Source organism: Anolis carolinensis, unplaced genomic scaffold (genome assembly GCF_035594765.1).
Source record: "Anolis carolinensis isolate JA03-04 unplaced genomic scaffold, rAnoCar3.1.pri scaffold_20, whole genome shotgun sequence".
NCBI classification, from domain to species: domain Eukaryota; kingdom Metazoa; phylum Chordata; class Lepidosauria; order Squamata; family Dactyloidae; genus Anolis; species Anolis carolinensis.
The window spans coordinates 228,801-248,315 of NW_026943830.1; the positions used below are offsets into that span (position 1 = coordinate 228,801).

At 41.1% G+C, this 19,515-nt stretch overlaps 1 protein-coding gene across 2 annotated transcripts; it reads left to right on the forward strand.

Moving 5' to 3' along the window:
* Nucleotides 1-45: 45 nt before the first annotated feature.
* tmem106c (transmembrane protein 106C) lies at nucleotides 46-19,186 on the forward strand. Of its 2 annotated transcripts, XM_003216630.4 has the most exons (9): nucleotides 46-265; nucleotides 648-679; nucleotides 5,862-6,077; nucleotides 8,188-8,251; nucleotides 11,377-11,536; nucleotides 11,628-11,768; nucleotides 11,893-11,942; nucleotides 14,953-15,006; nucleotides 17,535-19,186. In XM_003216630.4, the coding sequence occupies exons 3-9, from the start codon at nucleotides 5,894-5,896 to the stop codon at nucleotides 17,743-17,745; spliced, it is 864 nt and encodes a 287-aa protein (XP_003216678.1). In that variant the 5' UTR covers nucleotides 46-265; nucleotides 648-679; nucleotides 5,862-5,893; the 3' UTR covers nucleotides 17,746-19,186. The 2 variants fall into 2 exon arrangements, with proteins under 2 accessions (XP_003216678.1, XP_003216679.1); XM_003216631.4 differs by lacking the exon at nucleotides 648-679.
* The last annotated feature ends 329 nt before the right edge of the window (nucleotides 19,187-19,515 follow it).

A 19,515-nucleotide genomic window follows, 5' to 3' on the forward strand; every position in this document is an offset into this window, starting at 1 on the left:
AGGGCTCACTCGTGATCTGCCTTTCGCCAGCGCCCTGCCTCTTGTGACGCATGCGCACTGTAAAGCAGCTCTCCCATTTAGGACGAGCCCAGAGATTAGGAGTCTTGATCTTGATCTCTGCTAGCGAGGAGGCGTGGCTGCATGGTGACCCCGCCCCCTTATTGTGGCGGCACGCTCTGTGACGTAGGGATGGCCAGGAGCCTGAATGAAGCGCCGGTTTAAGCGCAATTAGCGCTGCAGCAGCGTCAGCGGGTGGCTGTGCGAGGTGAGGAGGGTCAAGAAACTTCGATACCACTTTAACATGTCAGGGCTCAGTGCTATGGGATCCTAGAATGTGCACTCTTTGCCAGAGAAGGCTTAAGAAAGACTTGGTCAAAGGACAGCTCCTAGGATTCCATAGCATTAATTAAAATGGCATCAAACTGCATTGATTCCACAGTGTAGATGCAACCTTGAACTCCCAACATTGAGGTTTAAGGTTGAATAAGGGTAAGCATCCTGGCTTACCTTTTCCAGTTCCTCCAGCCCTATAGGAAGCCTGTCTTGGCTAAAATGCATATTATGTAACTCGCGTTGTATTTAAAGTTATTTTTATCCATTTTTTGCTTATTTCCTATATGTTACTTTCTTCTTTGGTCTCTTTGCAGAAGAATGGAAGCTCCTCTTTATGTATAACCAAGTAAGTACTGTCTTGTCCAGTTGTTTATAGTTTGGGCCGATGCCCAAGTTTGTCTTCTGAAGCAGCTAATCATAACTTTGGATCCCTTTGACTTTCTAAACATTACAATTCAGGGTGTATGAATTCCCACAGGATGTTTTAAGGGGAAATTACTGGAACTATAATGGGGACTGAGTTGTCAGGTCAGAATTATGTTGTTGTTGTTGTTGTTGTTGTTGTTCAGGCTGAGACTTGCCCAAGGTCACCCATTGGGTTTCTATGGCTGAGCATGGATCCAAACCCTGGTCTCCAGAATCCAATTACACTATGTAACAAATTTGATTTTTTTTCTGTTCCTGGTTGGAAAGTATTATTTCTTGTTTAATTATGTGGTTACTTTGAAAGTAATTATTATACTCTAGAACGGTATTTCTCAACCTGTGGGTCCCCAGGTGTTTTGGCCTACAACTTTCAGAAATCCCAGCCAGTTTATCAGCAGTTAGGATTTCTGGTAGTTGAAGGCCAAAACATCTGGGGACACACAGATTAAGAACCACTGCTCTAGAAACTTCATTTTTGTGGCTGCCACAAACTATATTGGTTGAGATATTCATTGAAAAACTATAAGGAAATGTGGGTTGCTGTGAGTTTTCTGGGCTGTATGGCCATGCTCCAGAAGCATTCTCTCCTGATGTTTTGCTCGCATATGTAGCAGGCATCCACAAAGGTTGTGAGGTCTGTTGGAAACTAGTCAAGTGAGATTTTTTTTATATCTGTGGAATAATATCCAGGGTGGGAGAAATAACTCTTTGTCTATCTGAGGCAAGTGTGAATGTTACAGTTAGCCAGCCTTCAAAGTTTGGCTGCTTCCTGCCTGGGGGAATCTTTTGCTGGGAGGTGTTAACCGTCCCTGATAATTTCTTTCTGGAATTCCTCTGTTTTCAGTGTGTTGTTTATCTACTGTCTTGATTTTAGATTTTTTTTTTAGTACTGTTAGCCAGATTTTGTTCATTTTCATGGTTTCCTCCTTTCTGTTGATGGAGGAATATTATTTGAGAACACAGAAATGTGGTCCAGCATTTGTGTTCTCAGATAATATGCTGTGTCCATGTTGGTTCATCAAGTGCTCTGCTATGGCTGACTTCTCTTGTTGAGTTAGTCTGCAGTGCCTTTCATGTTCCTTGATTCGTGTTTGGGCATCTCAGCATTTGGTAGTCTCTATGTAGACTTGTCCACAGCTGCATGGTATACGGTAGACTCCTGCAGAGATGAGAGGATCCCTCTTGTCCTTTGCTGAACGTAGCATTTGTTGGATTTCCTTAGTGGGTCTGTAGATAGTTTGTAGGTTGTGTTTCTTCATCAGTTTGCCTATGCAGTCAGTGGTTCCCTTGATGTATGGGATGTATGATAAGGACACTCTTCCTCTGGGTGGGTCTTTGTCTTTCTTCTCATGGCTTGTTCTTGTCCTTCCTGTTCTTCTGATGTCTGTGGTGTTGTATCCATTGGCCTGTAGAACCCAGTTTAGGTGGTTCAGTTCACCTTGGAGGAGGTGGGGTTCACATTTTCTTTGTGCATGGTCTGCTAGGGCTTTAATTGTGCTTCTAAAATCAGGACAGTAAATAAAGAACACCACTCAGAAAACAGAGAAATCCCAGACATGAATCAATCAGAGCCAGCTAACACCTCCCAACAAAGGACTCCCCCAGGCAGTAAGCAGCCAGACTTTGAAGGTAAAAGGCTATTTATTGCTAACCAAGGTAGCCAATTGAAACATTTACATTTGACTCAAACAGACAAAAGTTCTTTCTCTCACCCTGGACCTTCTACAGATACATAAACCCCACTTGCCTAGTTTCCAACAGACCTCACAACCTCTGAGGATGCCTGCCACAGATGCGGGCGAAATGTCAGGAGAGAATGCTTCTGGAACATGGCCATACAGTCCGGAAAACTCAAAGCAACCCTATGTTGAATTGGTTGAGACCCTATGAGATATTCATTGAAAAACTATAGCAAAACTTGCTGTGGGATGTCCCGCAAGAACAAACTTTATGCAGTTTATTTCTTCTTCTTCATGTTTTTATGATAGAATCTATCAGGAAATGACATTTATAACCCAGGAACAAAATTCTTGTTACATAGTGCCATCAAACCATCATCCTGACTTTTTAGAGCTGAATATTCCAGCCCTAAGGCCTAGGGATAACCCACTCCCTTGTGATGTCACAATGTGCAGGTCCTTATGATGTTACAAGGTTGCTATGACAATAGAAGAGCCCCAGTGATGTCAGTAAGCATAGCGCATACTATATAGCGGCAATTATAGTTGCATACAGGAACGACTAGAGGTACACCTCTACAATCTAGTTTTTTAAAAAAGTTTGGCCCTCCACATTTGAAGGTGTCACTTTTTCTGATTTGATTATTCACAGATTTGATTAATACAGGCAGTCTCCATGTTACAAACAAAATAGGTTCTGTAGGTTCTGTAGTTATATAAACTGGACCCCCAAGAAAAAAAATTATCCCACTGGAAAAACAGGAAGCTGTGGGATGTTGAAAATGCCCCAATGCAATATTTACTCTCTCGAGAGGATTGAAATACTTTGTAAGACAACAGTTTTTGCTCTCTCACGATGTATGAAATGTCTGTAGAAATTTCCATTTCCTAGATGGCACAAACCTAGCATTGCTGTACTCAGATAGGAGAGAATGCCTAATTTTCCAGGACTCTCTTTAGTCTAGGAAGGCACCAGATTGTGGGAAGCATTTTGCCATGTTGAAGAGCAAGGCCTTGATATAAACATACGAAAAAAAGTATGCTCGATTCTCAATAGCTCTAGCAGAGGGATTTCCATAAGCAGGCTTAGCTCTCAACCTGGCAATGTCCTTGATAAACAGGATCACGCAGTCAACAAAACAAATGAAACTTTGCAGTTCAACAGAGGAATTGTAAACAATATATTAATTCAGCCGGAATGCTTTTTCGGGAAAACCACATTTCAGCATTAAACAAACTGACCTCTTTAGGATGGGTGTTTCACAGTTGTGTTTCATGAATACATTTTGAGCGTCAGGATGACAGTTCAGGGAGCTGTCTTTGCTGAGTGGAGCATGTGAGAATCTTAATTTGGAAAAGAGCTCATAAAGAGAGACCTTTACCGATTACGGCCACAGTTTGATAGATATGTTTAGTTTATTAAAATGGCAAATAAAGTTGCTCCATCTTAAGGACACTCCTGGGTGTTAAAAATTAAATCAAAATGAGAAAAGATGTTTAAATACAAAACATTTGTGCCAGTAAAACCATGGGTGGTCTTTCAGTAATAGAAGGTTTTCATCATCCTCGTTGAAGCAGAAGTTCAAACTAATGTGAAGTCAGTACATAGCTGTCATCAGCTGGCAGGAAATTCCATGCAACATGCTCTAATGCACTCCAGGAGTGGATATAAACAGGCTTCGGGCCGGTTCTGAACCTGTACGAGTGCTTCTCTGGATACCTTCAGGAACTAAAGTTTATAAAGGAGAAGATATGCTCTTTGGACTGAGAAAACAGGGAAAACTAAGACCCAGTGCTTCTTTAACAATGGCCCATACTACAGTATATAAATATTAATATTTTTTAGATCACAGCTGCCATACTTCCTCAACTCATGTGGTCCAAGTTTTGACAATACTGAAAGTTGTGGTGTAAAAGAATTACTTCTCCATACTCAGCTCCAGTGTGGCTGCTGCATCATGCACCAGTTTTGATTCACTTCTGAAAGGCTGGCCTTCATGGGATTATCTCATGTGGGACTACCCGTAATAAAAGCTTGGCTGTCCCTTATCTGGAAATCAGATATACTCCAGCACCTTATCTGGAGTATCAGATAACCTTATCTGGAAATCAAAAATACTCCAGAACCTGAAATCTTTTGTCATCAGCTGTCTACATCTGTCTTTGGGGAAAGGAGGTCAGTTACACATCCAGTGCCCACTGTAGTTCTGTCTACACTGCCAATTAATCCAGATTATCAAAACAGATAACCCACATGATCTCCTTGGAACTGGATTATGTGAGTCTACACTGCCATGTAATCCAATCCACATCACATAATCTGGATTTTATATGGTAATGTAGAAAGAACTTAAGTTTTCCCTCAAGGAGCCCTGATGAGGAAAGTGGAGAATGGGGACGGGGAGGACTTTTCAACATAAAATCTATGGCATGCAGCCCCTTTAAATGCTCATTATTTTCAAAAGGGAATGCATCCCAATCCAGATTGGTCAGATGCCTAAACCTATATCAAGGGAACATTCTTCCTGCCCAGAGTGCTGATGTATATGTATATTGTGATGTGTTGAGGGCTCAGCTAAAGCACTGGAAGTTGAATTGGGTTCTATAGTTAGATTATTGCCATTCTTCATTTTCTTGTGCTTGTCTCCTTGGGTCTTGAACTCTTGTTGTAGTGTGTCTTCAAGGCATTTCTGATTTATGGTGATTTTATGGCAAAACCTATCATGGAATGTTCTTTACCAGATTTATTAAGACGGTGTTTGCTTCTGTCTCCCTTTGAGACTGAGAGCGTGTGACTCACCCAAGGCACCCAGTGAGTTTCCATGGCTGTTCTAGGTCTTGAACCCAATTTTCCAGAGTTATAGTCCAGCACTCAAAATACTATACCGGCTCTCTTCAATTTTGGTTGGTAGCAATAAGAGATACAATGTTCAAATCCTACTTGCATAACTTGTCAAGTTGGAATGAAGTTTTTTTTTTATTGTGTCAGAAGCAACTTGAGAACATACTGCAAGTCGCTTCTGGTGTTAAAGAATTGGTTGTCTACAGAGATGTTGCCCAGGGGATGCTTGGATGTGTTACCATCCTGCTGGGAGGCTTCTCTAATTTAACAGCATGGGAAGCTAGAGCTGACAAACAGCGGATTTAAACTGGCAGTCTTCAGGTCAGCAGTTAAACTGGCACAAGGGTTTAACCCATTCCGCCACCGCAGCCCCTGACAGAACAAAGGTGAAGTGAGGGCATTGTGCAGGTCTGCCTGTTTTGTCCAGGTCCCATAATTCTTTAATTATTGTTATTGCATGGTGCAGAATTATTTGACTGCAGAGATGTGGCCCATGTGATAGAGTCTCTTTTTGGAGTGTGAGTGGGGATAAGATTTGCGGTCAAGTTTTTAAAATACTCTGGCTCCATCCTTCATTCCAGGATCTGTGGGGTTCTTCCCACCTGCAGTCCCAATGGGGTCTTCACATTCTGCGGGCACAAACCTCTCTTGCTCCAGGGAGCCAAAAGAGGAGGACGAAGACTTGCTGGAACATAAGGACCGGGAGGAAGACATTGCCAGGTTCCCCTATGTGGAATTCACTGGCCAAGACAGCATCACCTGTCCTTCCTGCCAAGGCACTGGCTGCATCCCAACAGGTAAATCCCTTTCTAGTGTAATTGACCTTTCTTTTGTTTGTAGGAGAGGACAAGTCCCCTCTGGCAGTGATTCTCAAACTAGGTCTGCTGTGTGTTTAGGACTTCATCTCCCAGAATTCCTGAGGATTGGTCATGCGATATCTGGGAGCTAAGATCCTAAACAATGGAAGGATTAAACACGGAAAAACATTGTTGTACAGTACAAAGAGATGGTATGGTGAATTGGTTATAGAATTGGAGTAACAGGATGAAGACTTCACTGCAGATCTTCACAAGGACATGAATTCACTGGGTGCCTGTAAGATATGGGAAGGCCTGGAAAAATGGTGGGGGGCAAAGAAAAAACCCCAGAAAAATTGGGAAAATACAGCATTTTTAACCCCCAATTTTTTCATTTTTTCCCCCAGGCCTTCCCATCTTTATGTAAGACCTCTATCCCACCTTCAGGGCTACCTTTTCTCATGACTGCTATGCATAAACACACACACCCCTCTCAGAGGTGCAGTAATTAATTAATTAATAATAATATAATAAAGCTTTATTTATAGATGGCCCTATCTCCACTGAGCTGCTGAACTTGCTGACTGAAAGGTTGGTGGTTCGAATCCAGGGAGCGGAATGAGCTCCTGCTGTTAGCCTCACCTTCTGCAAACCTAGCAGTTCAAAAACATGCAAATGTGAGTAGATCAATAGGTACTGCTTCTGCTGGAAGGTAACAGCGCTCCATGCAGTCATGCTGGCCACATGACCTTGGAGGTGTCTACAGACAACGCTGACTCTTCGGCTTAGAAATGGAGATAAGCACCAACCCACAAAACTGGACACAACTAGACTTAATGTCAGGGGAAAACTTTTACCTTTTTACCTTGTCTCCCCAAAAGGACTCAATTATTCCTATGCAGAAGTCCATCTTGGTCAGATTAGTTGATGGACTTGGGAGTAGCTTTCCACTTGATCATATGGTGTTGCTTTTACTGCTCTGATCTGGAGTTGGGGATATTAAACTAGTCCCTTGCCTTGGAGCAATCCCCAGCAGGGTGGTAACACGTCCCTGCCACTCCCAACGGCCTAGAACTCTGTTTCTTAAACTGTGGGTCCCAATTACGAATGGGGTCCCTTTAGCTCAATGTTGAGGTCATGAAAAAATTGGCAACAATAAAAGATTTTTGAATGCCATCTAGACATTTGCAACAATGTGCAGTGTTGTTATTATTGGTATTCTTCTTTTCTTTTTATATCCTGCTTCATTTCTGTAAACAGAGGCCCAAAGCAGCTAACATTAAAACTATAGGGTATGCAATAGAATATGAACAGTGTTTACAGTGGACTCTGCAGAATATGCTTCAGCTGTCCTTCATAAAAAGAAAAATTTGCTTGTTTAGCAAGTTTGGCAAATTCTGTTTTGTTATCCATAAATACTTAATTTATAACATTTATGTTATATGCTCAATTACCTGGGGTTGCGTAAAAATGTATTGGGTAAAAAGGGATCACGAAAAAAATGTATTGGGTGGAAAGGGTTTGTGAGTGGAACACATTTAAGAAGCAATGGCCTAGAAGATGGCTTCAAAGGAGACTGCTGTAGCAGAACCCACAAAATCCTGCTCCACTGCTTGTTTTTTCTTGGTTCTCCAATGCTTTTGTCCCCTGGATATCAGGGTACTGCAAAGGATGTTTGCATCCTCCCTGCTTTTGAAAACATAGGAACATAGTGCTGGCCCATCTAGTCCAGGACTGTGACTGGCGGGAAGTGTCCAGCATTGGAAGCCAGTTTATTTCCTAGCTGTCCTTGGGTCTCCCATCCATCTACTAATCAGGCTTGATCCTGATTAACTTCCAAAATAAGATGGAATTGAATGTGTTCTTGGTGGCGTGGTGGCACAATTTGTTTCATACTAAGTGCATTTTCTTAGGAAGGGTAGGTCTGGACTAGATCCTCATGGCACCCAGCCAGATTCCACCTGGAAGTGCATTAAGCAAGTTGCATTGGGACACTTTCTCATTCTAGTGAGAACATGTTGCTGTTGTGAATCGGAGCCAGAGCGTTTCAGTCCACAATAATAACATGGAGAATGTGTAATTATGTTATTGTATTTGTGTTTCATTTTAGACCAAGTTAATGAAATAGTGGCTGTGATACCATACCATGACCAGAGATTAAAACCTCAGAGGACGTAAGTAGAAATCAGATTATGGTTGGCCTTCCATATTTGCTGATTCAATCAGTTTGTTCTTTCTAGTAATATCTAGGTCCTTCAGTGTGGTTTTATGGTCAGCTTCCAGAAAAGGTTAATCGTAGAATTGTGCTGAAAGATCTAAAAACTCTTAGGGAGATATTCTTATTGGTTTTAAAAAAAGAATTTCTTTACTTGCAGTTTTCAGTTTCATGGGGGTCAAGTGTCATTGACCCCAGTGAAAGCAGAGGACTGACTGTACTTGAAAAATGATTTGCCCAGCAAACTATCTCCAAACTGCATCTTTCCAAACTGCAAAATGTCTGACTCCTTTCTAATTGTATGGATGGCATGAGTGAGAGATCATGATATTGTAACATGAAATGTTCCCTGGTTTTATGAGAGGGGCAACCAAGCAGCCGAACATTTAGATACTACTGACTGAATCCCAGCATTTCCAGTAAAACATATTCCCTAAGTACTGGCAAATAAGTTTAATTGTTTTCATTAGACCTTATATTTGGAGGAAATCCTCACACATGAGAGTTAAGTAGCCTTTGAGCTTTTCTCTTCAGTTTGCTCACCATCAGTGCAGAAGAGAGAGGCAAGGTTTAACTTTAGTGTTTTAAATACAACTGATGAAGTTAAGCTTTACATATGGAAAGACCTTTAAACAAAAAGGAATCTTTATGGTATCTGTTGAGACTGACAGATAGATTAGCCCTCAAGATTTAATGAACAACAAGAAGGATGGGGAACCAATTTCTACCTGGGGACTAAATGCACTTTTGCAGGCGTTTTCAAAAGCCACATTCATGTGTTGGATGGATCAAAAGGCAAAAAAAAAAAATGAGTTGGAGAATAATGGCATATTTTAGCTTCAGGCTGTCGTCTACTAAATTTTAAAAAAATCTATAAATGTATTAATGTTTTAGCAATACAAAATATATTGTTATACAATTTGTAAAGACAGTAGTTGCCCTCTATATGACTTATATAGCTATATACTGATTTTTCCTACCCGCCCAACTGGAAAACAGTAATCAAAATGATGAAACTTTCCACCTTAAAGACACATAATGAAAATATTGCTATAATCCTGCTAAGATACCATTTTAGACTTTTTCTTTGTTATACCTTCCTATCTTAATTTTTATTCAGTTCTCAAAACCAGTCAGCGTTTTGATATTTCCCTTATATGTGATATAAATGGTTTCCTCTCTTTAAAAAAGTTATCAGTTGGCTTCTTTATACCAACTAAAACTTGAGAGACGCATTTCAACATTTCAGAATAGGGAAATCTTATATAAAAGCTGGGAACCCACTAATTGCCATGGACATCTTATTCAATTGTTGAAAGAAGGTTTGATGTTTTGATCTTATTAAGAGCATATATGCTGTCAGTGGCTGTGTCTCTAAAGAGAAGAAGAATGCTCCTTAGAAGGTTTTTTAATGCTGTAGAGGAATGGGTCCCAACCTGTGGTCCCCAAGAACTAAAATATGGTCCACAGCCTCACTGTTACTACACCATTGCCAATAAGAGCAACTGGTCTTACAAAGCCCTCTTATGTCAGGGATGTCAGGAAGGGAGAGGCTGACTACCCACAAAAGGCCCAACAACATCTCCCATGTTGCGACAGATCCACTGGCTGCTGGTCCATTTCCGAGCTAAATACAAAGTGCTGGTAGTCACCTATAAAGTCCTAAATGGCTCAGGTCCAGGCTGTTTGTCAATAGCATCTCCCTGTATAGACTGTCTTGGGCACTTCAGTCAGCGGAAGAGGCCCTGCTCTCGGTCCCACCCCGTCACAAGTGCGGCTGGTGAGAATGAGAGGAGGGGGGCTTCTCCATGATTGCCCCCTACCTCTGGAAATAAAAATTGCCCCCACCCTCCTCTCCTTCAAGAAACAGTTAAAGATACATCTATGCACTTTAGCGTACGGCGGGGAGGAGGATTAACATAATTGTCAACCCATAGCAGCTATGGTCTAAGTGAAACTACAACAATTATTGAACATTTTCTGCAACTAGTCATTTAATTTGGTCCAGGTATATGCTTGCTCTGTGCAATAATGTTTTTACTGAGTGTCATGTTTAAATTTATTGTTTTTTTCTAATTTTGAATTTTTATTATAATGAGTATGTTATCATCATTTTATACTTTTGATATCAACTGAAATAGTTGTGGCATTGAATGTTTGCCGCTTATATGTATGTTAACCGCCCTGAGTCCCTCTGGGAATAGAGGGCGGTCTAGAAATAAAGTTCTATTATTATTATTATTATTATTATTATTATTATTATTATTATTATTTTATTATGACACAGCAAACAAAATAGATATGCTGGATTTCGTGTTTGCCGCTTATATGTATGTTAACCGCCCTGAGTCCCTCTGGGAAGAGAGGGCGGTCTAGAAATAAAGTTCTATTGTTGTTGTTGTTGTTATTGTTGTTATTATTATTATTATTATTATTATTATTATTATTATTATTATTATTATTACAAGCCTCCTGACTGCTGCTTCTCCTCCTCCCCCTCTTCCCTTCCATGTCATGGCTAGAAGGGGGGCGCCTTGGTGTCTTCGTTTTTAGGCCCGTTCCTGGGATTATTTGAGGTGCTGATTCAGAAAACTGCATTGGCTCTAGATTATTAAATATGGATTTCTGTGGGTGAGTAAATGGTGACTACTGGTTGGCATGTGTTCTGTATCAGAAACTAGAGCTGATGTGGTCTATCCAATGTAGTTTTCTGAATCCGCACCCCAAATAACCAAAGGAAATGTAAAGTTGACCAAAAACTGATTTGTTACCTTTTTGGTACTAATGTTGTAGAGTGGCCCCTGGTCAAAAAAAGGTTGGGAACCACTGCTGTAGAGTGGCTGTCTAGGACTTCCATGATTTCTGATGGAGTATTGGGGAAAGGGAATATTTTACAAATGGTAGATGCTGATCTCTATGCTGTGATGCATGGATTTATTGAATGTATGGAGGCCATATTAGCCTTGATGACTTCCTGTTCCTTTAGGAAGTCAAGGTGGCATCTTTTTTAGGAAATGTGAATCTGTGAACAGAAGCTGAATGTAGGAAAGAAATTGGCTGAACAATTAGTTTGCTCCTTTGCAGGAAACTGTACGTCATGGTGTCCGTGTTGCTCTGCCTTTTGGTGTCCGGGCTGGTGGTCTTCTTTCTCTTTCCACATTCAGTCCTTGTGGACGACAATGGCATCAAGGTGGTAACGGTCTGGTTTGACGAAAAGAACTCCCTCGTCGTCCTGGCTATCACGGTAACAGCCAACTGTATATACTTAATGTAGTGGGAAAGACTGTTGGAGATGCTTGCTTTCAGTGATAGTTTGCCCTCCCTTTGTTTTTTAGGCTACTCTCCGGATTAGAAACTCCAATTTCTACTCGGTTGCCGTGACCAGCTTGGCCAGTCAAGTGCAATACATGAATACCGTGGTCGGGACGCAGCAGATTAACAATGTCACTGACATCCAGCCTTTGAGTGACCAGCTGGTACAAACAGCTTTTTAATTCATAAACTCGGAGTGGGGTGGAGAAGAGGAAAAGACATCATGTTGTTTTAAAGAAATATAACTTAATGGATATTGCTTACATCTTGCGATTTGTGTCTTTCTAGGTGAATTTCACAGTGAAGGCTGAAATGGGTGGACCTTTTTCCTATGTATAGTAAGGACTTATTTTTTTTGAACCATAGCTAAGCTCCACAACATTTTACCCTGATGTGGCCATTTCTTTCCCTACTGGCTATCTTAAGTCATTTGCTGCCTTCTTTCTGCTGAAGGACAACATAGGTTTCCTCAAAACCTAGTCCTCAATACTCTAGTCGTATTTGGAGCACCAGTTTTGACAATGGATTCTGAGAAATATAGCCATCAAACATTGCGTCTCAAACATTGGAGAATCCTATCTCATCTTAACTTTGGCCAAACTTGAAAGATTTTCGTTTGCATGCTTCTGCCAGCCAAACCAAAATATGCTTCGCCCTCTTGGCCATTCCAGTATTTGCATCATCCCATCCCATTACATCTCTGTGACTCCTATTTGCAATATGTTTGCAGCAAAGTGAGTGCCCAGTAGACATACATTTTGAATTGGTTATTTTGAGAAAACAATTCTTTGAGAAGAGTTTTTAAAATTACCATTCTGGTTGAATTAACTTTTAAATTAAATTCTGATTTGTAGATCAAGCTTCTGAGAGGCATGAATGAACAACGAAAGCATTCCCCCCACAATAATTTCCTCCCCACCTCAGCTTCCCCGTATCCGACATGCACACTCTGCGATATTTACTGACAGCAGATCAGGGTTTGGGGAGCCCATTTTCACATCCTTCAGAGTGTGTTGGTACAGCATATTCTCCCCTCCCTCCTTCCCTCCCTTTTGCCTGACTTCCTGCCTTCCTTTCTCCCCTCTCCCTTTCTTTTCTCATTATTTTTTCCCCCTCCTATTATCTTTTATTTTCCTCTCCCTTCTTCCTTCTCTAGCTCTGAGAGGGCTTACCCCACAATGCCTCCATGACAACATGGCTGTCTTCGACATGCCTGCCTGCCTTCTTCTCTTCCTCCCTCCCCCTCCTACACATGTCCCATTCTTTTCCAGTGACATCATAGAGGGCCACTATACCTAGGAACAGACTTAGTGGTGCAAACAGACAGAGACATATTGTAACTTTTATCGCTCTAGATAAATCAACATTTGCAAGGTTTGCTAAACAGTCTGATTTTCCTTTGTATGAAGTACAGCTGGAGCATCTTCTGCAGAATCCACCATAAACACTGCACAACAGATTTGCATAAATGTCTAAAGCAGTCATTAAGTGATGTTTAGAAAACTTTTACTGTTGCCAAATGCTGGGGACCCCAATATTGAGCTAAGGGGCCCCCATTTGGGATGTACAGTTTAAGAACCAGTGCTCTAAAGCAATTGGGGAACTGAAGCTGGACGACACACACAGGAGTAGGGCAACTATGTCAAATCCCATATTTTCTCTTGACAGTGGAAACAAAACTATTATGCTTTTATTGCTTGTTTAATACTGGCCTTCACAGCTGCTGTTAAAGGTATCTTATTCTTAGCTAAGTGGATTTTCCCTATGACACACCAGACTAGAGGCAGCTGTTTAGAACTTCCAGTTTTGCTCCCTGCCCAGGGTTGAAAAAATCCTAGTGGGTGGATGAACTGATGCTTTGTAGGTGAATGTATGTGGCTGGTCTGCTCATGTTTTGCTGTTCAAGATTTTACATAAAGGGGTACAACATTTTGTACAGGTTCTCTTCTGCATTTGGATAGTTGCTTCAAGTCGTGCTTTGACGTCGAAGTGCACACAGGCTGGAATCCTCTTGTTTAGCCTTAACTAAAGTAGGCCTGCTGAATTAGTGGAATTGACCTAGATATTGACTCACCTTCTTGCAAATGGTTTCAGTAGATCTAATCAACAATTCAAGCTTTATTCTGGCACCAATTTGTTGTCTAAATTGTGTTAGGGCCTATTCACACAGCCCAACAAAAAAGAAATCTTGGTGGTCTTGGTTTTTAGGCTTCTTTCTGGGGTTATTTGGGGCTCTGCTTCAGAAAATTGCTCTGGATAGACCTCACCAGCTCAACTTTCTTAGATATGGTTATCATGGTTTTCTATGGGTAAGTAAGTGGCAACTGGTAGATGGCATATGTCCTGTATCTCAAAATCTAGAGCCGATGGGGGAGACTGGTGTTATTTTTGGAATCTGAAGGTCAACTATACCCAGGGCTTGTTGGAAATAGCAACCTTCTACAAGCCTCCTATACTAGTTATTTGTTATGTATATATGAGTTTGCTGACTATGTTGTGTGTATATATTGGTGTGTATAACCCCTTAACTCTTTGTTGTTAGAGGTTGTGGAAGGGAATGCAGACCATATGACTCTTCTCTTAGAATGTTCACAGTGGGACTCCATTATAGAATGCATTTGAACCAGAAGTCAGTTGGTCAGTTAAGTCAGTTAGAAGTCAGTTGAGGCTTGAGTCAGTTTGAGTTAGAAGTCTGTAAAGTCTGTAGATGTCAGTTCGAGCAGGAGCATAGTCAGTATGCTGCAGTGAGATGTTCATTTAATATATAAGTCTGTGTGGCGGTTCCATGACTTTCATAGGATTGTCCTAGGCAAGGAATACTTGAGGTGGTTTTGCCTGTTTCTTCCTCCCAAATATAGCCCACAACTCCTGGTATTCCATGGTGGTCCCCCAGCCAAGTACTAATCATAGTTGACCCTGCTTTGCTTCCAAGATGAGGCAGAACCGGGTGCCTTTGGGCTTCATTGTCTACATTACTTGGGTCAAAAAATGCCAGATTCCACAGTTCACCAGCGGTTGTGGCTAGAGCCAAGAGTATGTGGAGTGCAGATGACCTCTTTGGGTCTGGTGCTCTGACTTTTTTCATGCTGCAGTGGAGAAGAGACATTTGTACCACAGCCAGGCCTTTCGCAACATGTTATTACTGAGCGTGCATGTGATGACTTGGGTACTGGCGGAAAAGCCTTGGGCGGGAGAGGAAAATAAACTGGATCTTGTCAGCCAAGTTCAATTAACTTGTGCAAAACCCTATAATAGGTGGTGGCAGTTTTTTTAGTGCAATTAACATATTGTGTTCGTTTTGAGTACTTAAGAGTTTCTTGACCCCCTCTGTTTCTTGGTCTCTTCCAGCTTCTTTTGTACACTACCCAAGATCAGAGTACACAACATCGTGATTTTCATGAGGTATGCATTTTGCTGTGGACTGGGAATAGTTTTGGGAGCAGCCCGCAAATGATGTTTCATGTCAGTACGAATCCTCCACATGGGGCCCCATTGGATAATGGGGTGGATAAAATGGTGGGGCTCTCAGAAGGAAGTAGCTTTTTGAAGAAAATATATTTACTTTTATCTATATAACTATGTAACCTTTATACTCTGTGCTGCCCAGGTGTTATTGGGATTTCTGCCCACCTGCTTTCTCCCTTCTCCAGTTTTGAGAGGTCCTACTTCACAATGTCTCCATGCCAACACTCTGGCAATAGTGGACAGGCTATTTTTGTGGCTCTTTTCCCTCTTCCCCTCATACATATTTTCTTTCCCAGTGACATCACAAAGAGCCACTTCACCTAGCAACAGGCATTATATTATAAACAGGCAGGCAGGTAAACATTGACATTGATTGACAGATAAGTCCATATATGTATGTTTTCCTATCTGTACTACAAAGGCTGTTGTTAGGTGAAGTGGCCCTCTGTGATGTCACTAGGAAATGACATGAGGGGAAGAGAGGAAAAAAAGAAAGGGGAAAAGGTAGAGAAGGTAAGGAAGAGAAAGGGAAAATAGAAGCTATGAAGGAAAGGAGGGAAGAGAGAAACAGAAGAAAAAGGATAGAAAGAAGAAGAGGAAAAAAGTATATGAAGAAAAGGGAGGGAGGGAAGGAGGAAAAGAGAAGGGGAGAAGATGCATGTGGGAAATAGAGGAAGGAAAGAAAGAACCTGCCCATCATTACTAGAGTTTTGCCATGGAGACATTGTGAAGCAAGCTTTCTCAGGGATCTTCCACACAGCCCTGTAACTCAGAACATCAAGGCAGAAAATCCCACAATATCTGCTTTGAACTGGATTATATGAATCCACACTGCCATATATTCCAGTTCAAAGCAAAAAATGTGGGATTTTATTCAGCTGTGTGGAAGGGGCCTCAGAGTTGGAGAAGGAAAAAAGTAGGTAGGCAGCTGTCCCAACAACAGCTGGGCAATGCTGGGTATATATGCTAGTGCTAAAATAAGCCCCAAATTTACTAGACAGTTCAGACTTTGGAATTCAAGAAGGGTGAATTCTAAAACCTTTTTATGTGAATTCTGTTGGTCTGGGAAGATGAAGCCATTGAAGCCCTGAAGTTCAGTCGCTGAATCTTATTGTACTTCCCCCTCTGGTTCTGTCTTTGGGATCTCCTGGAAGAGAAAAATATTTGATCATTTTTCACAGGACCCTTCTTCATGTGTTGTTGGAGTTAGCCACCTTCTCAAGCCGCCTCAGTCTAATGTTTTTCCTATTCATAATGTGTCGGTTTATTTCCTGAAGTGTATGTCGTCTTTGGTTTGCAGTTTTCTTAGCTCTATGTACTTGAGGCAGTGGGAGGGGCTGCAGATCATGTTCAGTAACTGTTTAGAATGCAGTTCAAAAATGATGGGAGTTAGGAAGGACAGTTGAAGCTTGAGTCTGTTAGGGTACAGAAGCCAATGTTAGAAGTTAGAAGTCAATTGAGGCTTGAGTTCCTTGGAAATAGACTGTTATACAAGAGAGCTGTACAGAGCAATATAGTTTTGAAGAGACTGATAAAGACTGTAAGTTAAAGATACAAAGTAAAATGTTTTAAAGTTTAACCTGACAAAAATGTACCTATATATTTAAATACATGAAGTTGTGAGTTGTTTCAAAGAAGTCTACTTGAATCTTTGTCTGCTGAGAGTGTGGAATAGAACAAGATATTTACATGCCCAGTGATTATCCATTACCCAATAAACTAAAGGAACACTCGTGAAACTCTGCTACCCAATAGGTTATGATCCTAATAGATCATAATCCCCAATAGGTTGTGATACTAACAGGTCATAATCCATTAGTCCTATACATGTGTACTAGCAAATGCTTGCCAAAATGTATAGCCGCCAAATTTCAATCATTGACAACACTACAGCGAAGGTTGTTATTTTTCAGTACAACTACTAGAATCCCTAAGCCAGTGTGCCTACAGATTCTGCAAAAGGAACTTTTTCAAGTTATTTTCAGGCAGGTTTCATTTGAGCATTTCTCACAAATTGAGGCTCTGTATGCTAGGCACACTCACTGGTGCTTGAATAAAAATTCAGGATGATCCTAGACAAACAACATTGTGCAACTATTTATCCTTCTCTTCTTAAATGTTTTCTCCCCGATAAGAAGAGAAAACACACAAGAGGCTACAAATTGAAGGCAGTGTTGTTTAGAGGCCTGATAAATGAGGCAGGGCAACTGCACAAAGCAAAGGTTTCACCTAGAACAGTGGTTCTCAACCTGTGAGTCCGCAGATGTTTTGGCCTTCAACTTCCAGAAATTCTAACAGCTGGTAAACTGGCTGGAATTTCTGGGAGTTGTAGGTCAAAACTCCTGGGGACCCACAGGTTGAGAACCACTGACCTAGAAGTACCCCAAATCCAGAACATTGTCTTTCATTTAAGGACAGCATACAGTGTTTGTTCTCTAAGTAGTACTCTTTCTTTCTGCCTTCAGGACTTCAGTGAAGATCTCCTACATTGGACACATAACCCAGAGCTCCTTGGAGACCTACCATTATGTGGACTGTGGTGCAAATTTCACGGCTTCCCATGCCGGCCCTTGGCCTCCAACAGTAGAAGACGCAGCTCAAGGGAGGAACAGCATAACCCCCTTAACATATGTCATCAATGAAAACAGGTTGGGTTCGGGTTCTCCTGTTGTATAAACTGAAATCTGTTTGCTGTGGGATTTTGTTTTCATTTGGGAAGAAAGACAAGGTTACTGCAGCCCTTGCCAGAATTGCCAGAATTGGAAGGATTCCCAAAGCTGTATTTTGTCGACAGATGGACTGTGGTGTGATGGTTTTGAAGAGGGTCTGCTTCGTTTCTCTTTGTCACTCCATACAAACACATACATACCTGCTACACTCTTGCCACTGCCTTGGATAGCCAGGGCTAATTTTATTTCCCCCGAGTTGATCCTCTTTTCAGTGAGACAGCCTTGAGTTTCTTGTCATCTCTTCCAAGTGAGGTAAGGGCATGTATCTCATTATTTTGTTCTGCTGGAACATGAAGAAGGAAATAATTCCCATGTTGAGACTTCTAACTTCAAAGAGACTTCTCACCAAAGGTGGAAATGAGAGACGTTTTGAGCTTGCTTCTCATGTTGGGGGTGTTATACCTCCTGGCTTATTTTCAAAGGGATAACAACTGGGAATATTTTTAGTGCTGGGGTGTGCAACTTATGGCCATTCAGATGCATTAGCCCTCCATTAGCCCTAGCTGCCACAGTCTGTAATGGAACCTCACTGTCACTGTTACAGCCCAGTTATGAAAGGTAATTCCAGTATATTCAGCAGGGCATTTCATGGATGTCAGTCTTTACACTATGTTTGATTGTATAAGTATGCCACTTTGAAAGGTACATTGTTGACTTGAATTTCCAGGGTTTGCTTGGAGATTGTTTGATTCTTTTTTTGCTTTTAAGAATGAACGCTTTGTGATCTTTGTGTTAAAGGAAACCCGCATGCTGTGAACATGCTTCTATCTTGGTTCCTCCAATTTGCCAAGCTGGGAAAACCTTTTGCCAGTTTTGTTTGCCCATAGTTTAGATTAGATGCTCTTGATGCTTTTTGTGTAATTTATTTCCCATAGGCATTTTTTTACTTTATCTAAATTATAGATGAACACCAGTGACCTGATGTTGGACTCCCCTCACCATTGGCTATATCACTAGCCCTGATGGGAGTTGCAATTCAGCAACACCTGGAGAGCTGCCTATGGTCCACTACTATTCTACATTTTAGTAAGACTTCAGATGGTTTAAGTAACTTACTAGACAAATCAAGAAAATAACATTAGGATTAGGGAAGTGTCTTACCAATCTTGATTACTAAACCTCCTTATTTATTTCTAATATGAACTAAAGCACTTCATATTTCATTTTAAAGTTCAGTGTTCCAGGAAATCTGCAGTATTTTTTCTGAAGGTGTAGGGATCTATTTAATGTTGGAAGTGCATTTTAATCCTATCTTTGCATATGTAAATGATGACGGGAGTTCATGTATATTTAGAATTTGTACTTTCTGCTTCTGTGGAAACTAAAATTCATAAAGTTAATAAACTTTTATGCAGTTCCTTTTGACAAGGGGCTGCTTTTTTGTCTAACATCTGTGTCATTTTCTTTAAGTTCTTAGGTGGAATTACCAAAGAATTGGTTCCAAGTTGTATATTAATAGTTACTTAAATAAACCCAGCTCTAAATATGAACCTTGACTGGATGAAGAAACTTTTACAGTGTTCTGTATGTCAGGTTCCAAGCTGCTAGATGGGTGTTTCTGGCCCAAACCACAACATTCCTAATCCCTGGCTATTCTGGCTGGGGTTGCTGTGTGTCACAGTCTAAACAGCTATGGTGTGCATGCTCCACTAAAATACTGTACCTATACACCAAGAAAACTCCCATTGTCAGTATATTGATGCCTGGTTCATAACAG